Source organism: Leptosomus discolor, chromosome 5 (genome assembly GCF_034619465.1).
Source record: "Leptosomus discolor isolate bLepDis1 chromosome 5, bLepDis1.hap2, whole genome shotgun sequence".
In the NCBI taxonomy this organism is placed as follows: Eukaryota; Metazoa; Chordata; class Aves; order Leptosomiformes; family Leptosomidae; genus Leptosomus; species Leptosomus discolor.
In genome coordinates, this window is record NC_141395.1 from 27,660,263 (window position 1) to 27,672,275 (window position 12,013).

The following is a 12,013-nucleotide window of genomic DNA, read 5'->3' on the forward strand; positions in this document are numbered from 1 at the left end:
ATTCTGTTTCCTTGATGTAGAAGGATTGTATATAGACTACGTAGGAGTCTAGTGGGTCTTTATTTACATGCTTTTTAAATGGCCTATAAGAATTCACATGCAAGTGTCGCTTGTCTGTAAATCAGGCACAATTCATTGCATTAAATCTTTGATAATATAGCATATATCTTCATGAGCCCACCCCCAGTCCTAAGGATGGCAAAGTATCAATTACAACTGTAGAATCCTACTTTAGTCATTCTTACTGATCTTTCATATTGTATTCATATCTTTGATTTACTTACCAATGCAGTTTTTTCAAAGGCCTATATTTTAAAGAGGTAAATTGCCATTTTCTTTAGGTCTAATAGTTTATTATAAAAACTATCAAGACTGCTTTTGAACCAAATTCATTACATATTTAAGCTGATAATCCTCATTGATTTTTGAGTATTTTATTTTGTGCTTTGATGTAACTGGATAAAGACTCAAACCTCTCACTTCTGTTCAATAGTATGCAGCCATAGCAACTTGTGTTTAGCAAATGCCTTACCTTATCTGACCTCATAATAAGATATTAATTAATTTGCATCCCAACTGCTCCTCCTCCACATTGCTTTGAAACTGTACCCTTTGAACACAGTGAAACCCATTTAAAAATAAAAAGGAGAAAAAAAAAAAAGAACATCTAACACTGCATGAAAACTGACTGCTCTGGATTGTTAAACCCTGTTGTTTGCAAGACCGAAATAGTTATCATTTCCCTTTGTATGGGAGATTTTCCTAGGAACTTTCCATGTCTGAACTTTTAAGAATAGTCAGCAATAATCTCACCCCTACTACACAAGACACACAGAGAACCAAAACACTGCTTTCAGTTTACTCACACTATTGTGGCAGCAGACAAACCCTAAGAAATCAATGTAGCACTGTCCTCCTCACACACTTCTGAAGGTTTCAGGCTGCTTAAAAGGTGCTTAAGAACAAAGGAGAGGCTTTCCACCTACAGCCTGCAGTCGTTTCCTGCCTGCACCCCCATCCATCATCAACAGAGGGATGGAAAATTGAGAACTAATGGGGAAATGTTAAATGAAGGTCTACTAGAGCTACGAATGCTCACAGTCTAGTACCATTGCACAGACTACTTTTGGACTTGAACCATTCCCAAATTGTTTCCCAGGGAGAAAAGACAATGTCAACTTCCATATCGAAGGAGACCTCAGCTGGTCATATAGATATCTCCTGGACAAAAATCTCTGCCTACTGCATTAAGCAGTCCACAGCTACAGGTATCAGGATAACACAGTTAGCATTGCTTATGCTACCATGGCAAAAAAGATATGTCAGTGTTGTCACCTTTAGTTCTATGACAGGAAGTGGTAACAGTATTCATGTACAGTGCATCGCAATTTTTTCAGGCCTACAATTGGAAGATTACTGGTTTTGAGTACACAATGTCCATTTTTCTTAAGTAAACTGCCCCGTCGTGTGCTATCATCCTTTCCTAACCCTCCTATATCCATATATCCTGTTGATAGAATACTGTAAAAAAATATATGCAAGATGATGTGAAAAAATGATATGAATAAAGCTGTAATAAACAAGAGACAAGGAGTGGCACATTAATTCCTTGGAAAAGTAGTTAACCAATAAACAGAAACCAGCTTTACCTGGATTTGTCCGTGTCAAAGACGTTTAGTCAGCTAGAAACTAATGAAAAACTGCAGGAACAGGCTAAGATGAGCAAAAGCAAGTTAGGTTCATCTGGCAAGTTATAGCAACCCTGCTTTTCTCAGACAGAAGACCCACAGGAATTTGTGAAAGAAAAGCTGCTCATTATGCATTGTATATAATACATATTGTTGTGTTAGTCTTTTTTATATAATTGGGCAACATATTATTGTAAGCCTTATGACTGGAATGGTTTGAGACATTAATACCACCTGACCACCAGTAACTGTTCATGTAACACATGGGGTGCTAGAATACTAGAGGCCTGATAAATCAAAGGAGAAAGGGGGACAAAAAGGGATCTTTTCTTATTTATTTAGGGGTGCTAAGTGAGAGAAACAGGACTGAAATATATTTTCAGAGTTGGGAAAAGTGTGAGAGATGACTAGGAATGTGACATGCATTATCCACAAAGGACATCCTCATCATAATTCTGGCAGCGTTTCCCTGCTCAGACCCAAACCCTATGTTTTAAACTTAATTGAAGGTGACAGTTTATTAGTGCATTTATGTTCTTAATGTTAACATGTACATTCTCAGTCATTCTCATCATCTTGCTGAAATAATTAACAGAACCAAAGTTTAAATAAGCAGCAGTGTTAAATTTTTCAAAAACGAAATTGCTGCAACTCAAGAAAACAGATCTGACAGTAGTCAAGAAATTAATCGGCGCCAGGAAGTACATTAAAAAGTTGAACAAATTATCATTTCAATTTGCTGCCAATTTGATTCAGTGCAAACTTCCAAACTGTTACTCTAACAGCATAAACTCCAGTATAGATCCAAGAAGTTCACTCCAGTAATAACTGGAAAATTGAAGGGCTTCTTTTAAGTGGCTAACAGATCTGTCATTGCAGCAATGAACAACTGTATCTGATTACAGGGTAACAGGAATTTTTTAATATTAGAAACAAATACAGGAAACCATCATTTCCGTGACCTACCCTCTAAATTGAAGTATCAGACTTCCACAGGTTGTGCAGGTTCTTAGACCAGCACTTTGGAATTTACTGATTTGTTTGAAAGTACAGACTGTAATTGCCTAGCTAAGTAACAAAACACGAAACTAAGTGTCCTAGATTAGTTGCCTGAGCTTATTAGTCAGTTCATACAGCTCTTTAAGTTCTACTGAACAGCCCCAACAAGAGACCATGAATTCTACCTTCTCTGATTGCCAAATCCCACTAACTTCAAACTGGCTGCATATAATAGAGGACTGGATTTGAGCAGCCACTCTTTACAAAATTTGCAAAACTAAATTAAGATCCTCTAGGAAATCCTAATTGGGTTACAATTAGGATTGTAAGAGGAGGGAGAGGAGACTGAAAAGCAAGTGGAAACACACCCAGTGTGCGACTGAGCAACTTCTGAAGGAATATGGTTGTTTATCACGGGTTCAAAAACCATGGATAAATGAAATGCAACAGAAGTTAGAGCAAAGGATCCATAATTGGACTGGAAAAAGAACTGTGGGAAGACCAGACCAAGCAATCTATGCAGAGAAAAGTGTGCTTCAGAAATGTGAAGAGAGTCTATCGCATTCCTCCCTTTATTCTGTTGCAGTCCACTGGAGCAAAATGCACATACATCACACACCTGGAAACCATAGGCTCCTCTTTCCATTGGCAAATATTTTCTTTCATGGGATTTTCCATCTTATCATTCTTTTCCCCAGTCACATAACAAAAGGCAACAACTGGGATGCACTGTACTAGCTGGCAGCCAGATTTCTGTCAGCTAGAGCAACTGCATGTTGCTGCAGGGATTCCCAAATTATACTCCTTTATGGTGGTCTCCAGGGATGAAGGAGCCAGGACTGGGGAAGCACATAAGTGTCTTCAGGCCATCTCTGGTCCAGTCCTGAACTGAAATTCAACTGAAGAAGATCTGCCCCTTTCTACCTGGAAGCATTCTCTGGTAGGACACAATATGAAACACCAGTTCAAAAAAAAAAAAGCATACTCAAGGCAACAAGTCTGAAGATTTGAAAATCATTACCTCTCTACAATGACAGCTTTAAAAGACAGAATACCAGCCTCTGGCACCTGTCTATTGGCACAGCCACTTTCTCCGTACTCAATAGCTAAGACAAGCAAAAACAGGGTCACAGAGACCTATCAGCCCCAAAACTATCAGGCCCAAAATAGTTCCGAGCAGAGCAAGGCTGGCTCATGTTGGCAATGAAAATCTAGGTGTATATTACAAATATTGCTGAAGTTTACAATTTACTTTGAGACCTTTCTCCAGAACTAAATTTACAACACAAACTTTACAATAACTAAATCCAAATTACCATCCTCTGAGAAGAAATCTTATATGAGAATGAAAAAGTCTATGATTCCTCTCTCACTTTATATTAAACAAATACTAAAAATACTTTAATAGTAACTGTTTCAGAGTAGACACAAAAATAGTTAATTGAAAATCAAAAGGGTCAGCAGACTTACGTTGAATAAACCTCTATTTAGGAGTGTAAAGTAAAATAGTGTAAATCTACCATGTAAAACAGTCCATCTGCAAATACACACCACACCAAATTTGATCTGACATTCACATATTCCTTCATAAATGTATAGGTTTTTTAAAATATAAATAAAGCAGAGTATAGCTTTGTTATTCACAGTGCATCATTCATAGTGGGAGACTTTCCTGGAAGCAGAACATACCTCTCTGACTTCACAGTCCACCTATTTAAGAGTTATTTTTAGGATCTCTGCATAACAGCTATGTTTACAGAAACACACAGAAGACTCATATTTTAAGTGTCATACGTAGCGATCAAAGATATACAAAGATAATATGTCCTTTTTAATAATGGAGAAAGTCTTGTCTCTAACACTAGTTCATTTTGGTGTTACACGTCTTAGTATTTGTGACATATCAATTATGATCCTGATTCTTTTGTCTGGTCAAATTTTCTTTAGGAATTACCGTAAAACTAAGAAGAAGAAAAAAAGAGGTTTCTGTAGGGCTTCTGGGCCTTTACGTATTATTTTTGGACTCTCCAGATAATTCATTTTTTAATGCTTAACCAAGATGTGACTATGCTGTGCTGTGTTACACAGCAGAAATCCCAGAGGCAGTAGTGCTCAAGCTGGCAGCAGAATGTGATTCTGTATTGAGGTTTTAACCCACTTTTAGACAAAGGTAACTTAGCTCAAGAGGGGCAGCACTGGGGTTTTCCTGAAGAACTATCGCATCTGAGACACTGTCCACACAGTCCGACACTGTGCCTCACAAATGCACAACCTCACTTGGAAAAGTATATGGAGTCTCCCAAACAGTACTTCTTTACACCACAGTAGCCTTCCCTAAGCTCTAGATATCCACTACTCCTTCCCGTGCCAAAGTTTCTTCTTGTAATTTGAACTCCTAAAATAGACTCCACAGGGAAGGCCTGGTGGTTTTTATTATTTTTAAACATTGGAATTAAGTTTGAATGTCACAGTAGGTCTTACCTCCAGTCATCTTTGGTTAAATTTGCCAGGATGTTCATCTCTTCTTCTTGCATGAGTCTATAAGCAGCACTTACGTGATGATTTTCAAGAACAGAACGATCATTGTACAATATTGCAACATCTGACCTAATGTCAAAAAAAAAGGCAAAATTTCCAACAGCATCCTGATGATGGCACTGAAGAAGGTAGGACTGTGTATTCTCTATGAGAACTATTGACTATATATATCCAACTATGTTTATTTGTTCCTACTGTATCAAATATTGATAAAGTTTCCATCCTCAATGCATAAAAAATTATCATTATACCATTGTATATATTGTTTGTGGGAAAGTCATATTTTTTAACGTGTAATGTTTTATTTATATGATATATCTGTGACAAAAATTTGTGAGGAGATCTTTGAGCTTCTTGACTGTAGACAGGATCACAGAGCAACTGAAATGCTCTAGGCTACTCAATAGTACTCTTTGGCAATACAACAATTTAAAATGCAATGCATTCATCAACAAAGAGGGCTCCACACATATGGCTATTAAGAAGTTACTAGCTTTGTTCTGAGAAAGATATCCTTTGGCCCACATCACTCATAACCAGAAGGAGTTGTAAATAATAAAATATTAAAGAACTTCAGTTTCATTTGCTTTAGATGGATGCCATCTTTTCTTAGAAAACCAGCCAAACCTTGAGCCTCATAACAACGGAATGAAAGAGATGCTCAGCTGAAATTTGATTGCATTCAAGTGCTTCCTAAAGCCAGACTCTTACCATAATGTTAGCACCCTCAACAGTATCCTTTCCCTCTTAATAAAAAGATTAACCTGTAGCACCAAAATTACATATAGATTTTCACAAATGTTCATGTGGTATGCTTTTATCATACTTAGCTTCAAATGTCATTAATTCTTGGGGAATTTTTTTCCCCAAGACCTGATCTGTCTTGCTAAACAACCTCAGGTCTCCCCTCTCTGCTACACTTTGTTCCGATGAAACTATTCCTGAGTATTTCAATCTGGTCAACTGAAAAGTCTGTACTAGAAGAAAGGTGTGATGATTTAGCAACGCAGCTTACTATGATATTAATAAGGTAAACTCAACTTCTTGTTCTGTTGAGTAATATTATACATTCAGTGTAACCACCCACATGTACAGTATGGTACTGAGAAATCTAAAAAAATTTAAATAGGATTGGAAACTTTATTTAGAGGGAATAAACCATAACCTACCTAAATAATGAATATGTTTACACCCATTATACTACTAAAACAATGGGAAAACCTGTGATTGCCAATCACATATGTTTATGAAGAACACTTTGATCCACATAGCTACTTATGGCTAGTTTTAAACAGTGCTAAGATTTGTTATGACTATGACAGCCATTTCATCAGCTTTTCTCAGGCAAAAGAAGCATGGAATCACAGCCCTGGGATGCCACATCAGGGCTGAGTCCGACTAGGATGGAAGAATGAGCTCCATCACAACCCAAATACCTGTTTGCAAGTATGCCCAAGTAAAATTCAAAGGCTAACAGCTTTATTAATTTTCCACTTGTGCAATACTTCAGAGCAAAACATTAGGGACAAAAATAGAAAAGTAGTATAAACTTGGAACAACAAGCTGAAGATTATTTTTAGCCAGACTATGCTGAGGGAGAAAAGAATTATGCCTTTATTTCAGTTGCAGATCTAGAATTTGTTCATTATTGAAGGGCAAATCTTGGGGTGCAAGTATGTTATATATTTAATTTAAATGTAACCATTGGACACTTTATCCATATAGTTAAGTGCGAGGATGCTTCTGTTCAAAGTAGCATAGAGCTACTAGCTCAGAGCTGTTTTGTTAGAATATGCCAGTGCTTTGCTGAAATCCTCTTTTCAAGAGCAGACTCCTCAACTGAGGAGACTAAAACCAAAGTATATCCTAGCATGAGAGAACAATAACATGTTTTGTACTAGGTTAAGTATCAGGTGTACCATTTATCACACAGTAATGGATTGGTCAGTGATTTTCCTTTGATAAGCTGAAAATATTTTAAGGGTGAGAGGTATATGCTGCTGTTCTGGACCAATGGCTAGGATGACACACTGTGTTTGCATGAGAATACAGTTAGCCTGACTTTCAAACTGAATTTATTTCTAGATTTCTTTGTCATAACTACTGCAGATGCTGTCAAAACATGCTAGGAGAGGACTCATGGTAGGTGTTTCTAAAGCTGTACTAGGACCCTGTAAGTTTAATACCCAACTTGAAATAAAATATATCACCTGAAGTAAGTGCAGACACATTGCTGAAAATGAAGAGGTATTTTTCTGGGGACACTGTGGAAACAATTTTTGAGTTGAAAGTATCAGAACTTAAGTGAGCAAGTAGAGGGGTGAGGGCTTTCCAAGCCCATGTTCTGAATCTTTTTGAAATCTCTCTTGACATATCAGCTCAAAAATATAATGATTTCAAACACTATGGAGACTTTTCCACACTGTCTTTGTTCATGTGAGTGGTCTCATTAACTGTACAGTGGTCAAGGAAGAAATTTGTAAAACCAGGAATGACCTGTCTACTTCCTGGCTGTATCAGTAAAAGGTATGAAACAGTTCAGCCCAATGAACAGCAAACTCCAGATATTACACTTAAGAGATCACTTGGCTTACCTTGTCTGAATATGAAAATTGTTTGTGGTCCCAGTATGTTCATAATCATGGACAGCAGCTGCAAAGATCATTGCTAAAATTTCCAGTTCTGTTAGCCAGTGCTGGTAAACAAAAACCCCAAATCTTAGTCATATTTTCTGTAACAGCCTAACTCAGATTAAACACTATAATACTGGAAATGTTTTGCATTACCTTTAACTTAATAAACTTTATTTTTGTCTTATTCCAGGTAACTATATATCCATAACACTTCAGTATTAAAAAGTAAAATAACTCCTTGCACTTAATATGATTTCTCTAAGACCAAGTTAATGTCCTTATGGTCACCAGTAAAGTAATATTCGCAGGCAAAAATATAAAAAGTTATCACAATAATTACATGGTATACTTTGTAGCTGTTTTAAGTAAGAAGTATCTCATCTGCTGGCCCACACATGGCACTTGCCAAGTTATGGTATATTCATCTAAATACCTGATATGTAGTTAAGGCTATAATCTGTCTTTTAGTGAACAATATATACAGTTCATAATATATTCTAGGTACATCATCATTATCTATATTTTACCAGTGTACATAGCATTAAAATTAGGCCCATGGGAGATTTTTCTGTTCTGAATTTTATCATACTTTGTACTAATGCAAAAACAAGGGCACATAAGGCTTGTATAGAGTTACACAGAACAAAAGGTAATACAGGTCATGTATACAAAATAATGCAGATCTCAGAGTTTTGTGCACTTTTATACCTCTCAGTAACAGAGGCTGTTCTGTATTGCTTGGTTTGTAAAATAACCTCTGTTATTTTATGTCTCAAGTTCTACTTCTTGAATGATAAATCATCTTTTAGGAGAAAATTTATTCCATCTAAAAATGGGGGCAGAAAAATCATATGATAATTAACCCCCGCAGTCATAGGACTGATTAAGTCAAATGCCAGTCAAGTATTTCCACACATAATTCAGATTTTTTTTGGTGTAGAAGTAAGCTTCTGAAGAAGCTGACTGAAGAATTATCTCATCCTTATGCATCCATATATGCACATACATGTGTATGAATGGATATAAGATGTATAAGCTGCCAGAAGTAGCAAAATCTGCCAATAGTAGCACTTTTTTCAAAGAAGAAAGGAAACAGTCAAGAGTCAGAAGTAATGCAAGAATACTGAAATAGGTCATTCAGTGACAAAATAAGACTGCTAAGGAACAACAAGTACTGGCTGTTGGTGAAGCAGTATAGATTAAAAAAGGTCACAACAGAGGAATGAGAATGTACTGTAAGCAGTTCTAAAAATGGAAACAATGACCTTCATTGTATTGTGTGTCACAAGAAATCAGGCCATGACCGGTCCTGGCTTTCACAGTGTTTTCAACATACCAAATAAAATAGAAAACCAGAAATTATTAGTAACTAAAGCTAAACATAAACTTTTTCTTTAAGATGCCTTTTCAAATATCAGCTTTTTTAGTAACCAAAATAGTTGCTAGACAATACCGTTGTAAGTAGAAAAGTATTCCTTACAAACAATATCTATGGGCTACACAGAAACTTCATGCAGTACTATATGAGAGCAAGTACTCTACAGACTGTAGCTGTATAGTCAAAATTCAGACCAGTATTCAAATCAGAGAACTACTTTAGCTAAAGGATTTCTAAAGAAGTAGGAGAAAGCTCTCAGAGACACAGTTAACAAGGGGTTTTCTCAAAGGGAACAGGAAAAGCAGGTATCTGGAGGTCTGCAAGACTGCAAAGCACTGGAACCTGCTTTCCTCCTGGAAGACACTATGCCATGTAGGTATAACACCTATTAGAAAAATCTCTTCTATTGAGAGATATTTTCCAGTATTTTAAATGTGCTTATAAGTAAATAGATTCATTTCAACTTTTCATGAACTCTGGTTCAAACTATTTTTTTAAACAATGATGGATTAAAAAAATGAGTAAGAAAGGGAGTCTCACAATGTACTTCTTGACAGTAAAGATATTTTTTTCCTTTAGCCTGAGCAATACAGATATGTGGGAGGAGAAAAGGGATGGTGGGAAGATGATCGATGACTCAAAAGTTCTTTACAAGATGTATTCCCTGGGATTTGGTTTCTTAAATCTTTATAAAGATGAAGACTTCATAAATGCAAACCTGAGTTATATATTTCAGTCGTATCATCTGGGATTTGATCTCTTGGGAAGGTTAATAGATTGTGTGCCACCTGTGATATCTAACTTTCTAACACATAGATCTGAGGTGGCTGGATCTTGTTTCTTAAGATAGACAGCAACTTTTGGAAAACACAATGATCATTTTATTTCTTCAACTGCAACTCTGAGTATGTGTTACTCTTTGCTGGAATCTTTCTAAAGGCTTGTGGAGAAGCATAAACTCTGACCAGCCAAATTTTTTGGCAACTTCGGAAATAAAGCTGTTTTCCAGGTGTCTATAAAAGACACAAAATGTAAGACCTCAACAACAGCAATCGTGAAAAGAATTTTTTAAAACCCAGCTTTTTGAAACATTTGCTTCAGTATGTTTTTCAGAAGTGAACAAGGAAGAGAGCAATTCTTTAAAAGATTTGGGAGTCAGTATCAGTTCCTTAAGATACAGTGAAAGCACATGCAAATCTGTAAAAACCACGCAGGAGTTTAATATTGAATTGCATCAAATTGACTTCAATCCAGGCATTTGTTAGAAGACACAGCAGAGTTAAAAGAGGCATTACAATGGACACACTGAAAACTATAAGCTTGAGAAGCAAACTACAAATTGTTATTGAGTAGGGTTCTGAAGGGATAACCAGCCAACAGGAAAAAAAAAAAACAAGAAGTTAAATAGAACATTTGCATGATACCGATGTGTTTTCAAATTGCAAATGACGTTTGGGATAGAAATACTTTGGAAGCTGTAGAACCACCAGGCCTTCTTTCAAACACTGATTTCTATAAATGTTCCTTCTGCCTTGGCAAGCTACATATGTTTGAAGGCACTCTTGACTAAGTGTGGCCCTAGTTAGACATCTTTCCACAAACCTTCGGATACCATAATTTAGCAATTCAAATGTGAATATTTAAAACCTGGCCTAATTTTATAGGAATACTTGTAGCAACGTTGCAACATCAATGAAGTTGTGTAGCAAAGTCACAGCAATAAAGTCTAAGCTTTTCTGAAAATAATTGTCCAAATCACACCAGAGTGCAGTTACAAGGTTAAGACGCTAATATTGTAAAACCTGATTTGGAGAGGCCTTTCTTCTCGTTGTGTGCGCCCAATGGAAGAGCAGATATTCAAATACAAAACAGGTTCCTTCATTCAGTGCTCAGAGATACACAAAGTGTGTTGTGAAGTTGTTTAACCAATGGCTAAACATCCCAAATCGACTAGGATAACTCTGGAAGTCGGAACCTTGTCCTGGCATCACAAAGAAAATCTGGATGCTATCGTCTCTTTTGAAGGGTGGAGGGGCACAGTTACAATAGGCCAAAGGGATGTTTGCAATATATAATACAACAAAGGGATTTTTCTTCCTGTTAAGTTGCTGATCAGGTGTACACCTGCAACAAAGACATGTCTCGCATGACCTAACAAATCCTGTTGATCTTATAGTAGATGATGTGGGTAGGACAGGAACCATAATCTAACATCTTTATGCTTTTTCTTTTATTGAAATATTATTTTGATAGGTTAACATCATATGCAACATCTTTGGTTTGGAGTCATCTTGGCAAGAGCTGTTTAGCCTAGCTTCAGTCTGATATGGAAGTCATTTCTCAAGAAAACATCTCCATGTGAAAAGGAATCTGGGCCGGTGAAAACTCCAGGCTTCACTCTGCAAGTAGTACTTGTGTTAAAATGTAGCTTTGAAAATTTGATGCTTAGAAGCAAAACACTTCCTTCAAACAGTAGAATCAAACCCTGAAATGCCTAGGGACTCGTGCTTGCCACCACTGAAGCCAAAGGAAAAGCTTTCAGTGAGAAAAGGCTTAACATAAGTAAATGACTGTAATGTATTGGATGCTTGCGTTACATGGCTCTGTAAACAGAAATCAAACACTATCACTTCCTACATTTTTTTTTTTCCTGGAACAGGCGTGTTTATAGCAAAGACAGGAAGAAAACTGACATCAAAAGGCCATTGACAGAGATGTCAGTTTTCTTCCAGTCAGTATTTATGTTTGCCTAGCAAGCTGATAATGAGGAGACTGCC

At 36.7% G+C, this 12,013-nt stretch overlaps 1 protein-coding gene across 2 annotated transcripts in view; it reads right to left on the minus strand.

Moving 5' to 3' along the window:
• PDE1A (phosphodiesterase 1A) overlaps nucleotides 1–12,013 on the minus strand; it is a 152,940-nt gene that overhangs the window by 24,421 nt on the left and 116,506 nt on the right. For both annotated transcript variants that reach the window (XM_086464958.1, XM_086464957.1), the window contains exons 7-8: nucleotides 7,820–7,920; nucleotides 5,169–5,294 (exon numbers count right to left, since the gene is read on the minus strand). In XM_086464958.1, the coding sequence (XP_086321084.1) occupies nucleotides 5,169–5,294; nucleotides 7,820–7,920 (227 nt within the window). The remainder of the gene's footprint in view (nucleotides 1–5,168; nucleotides 5,295–7,819; nucleotides 7,921–12,013) is intronic.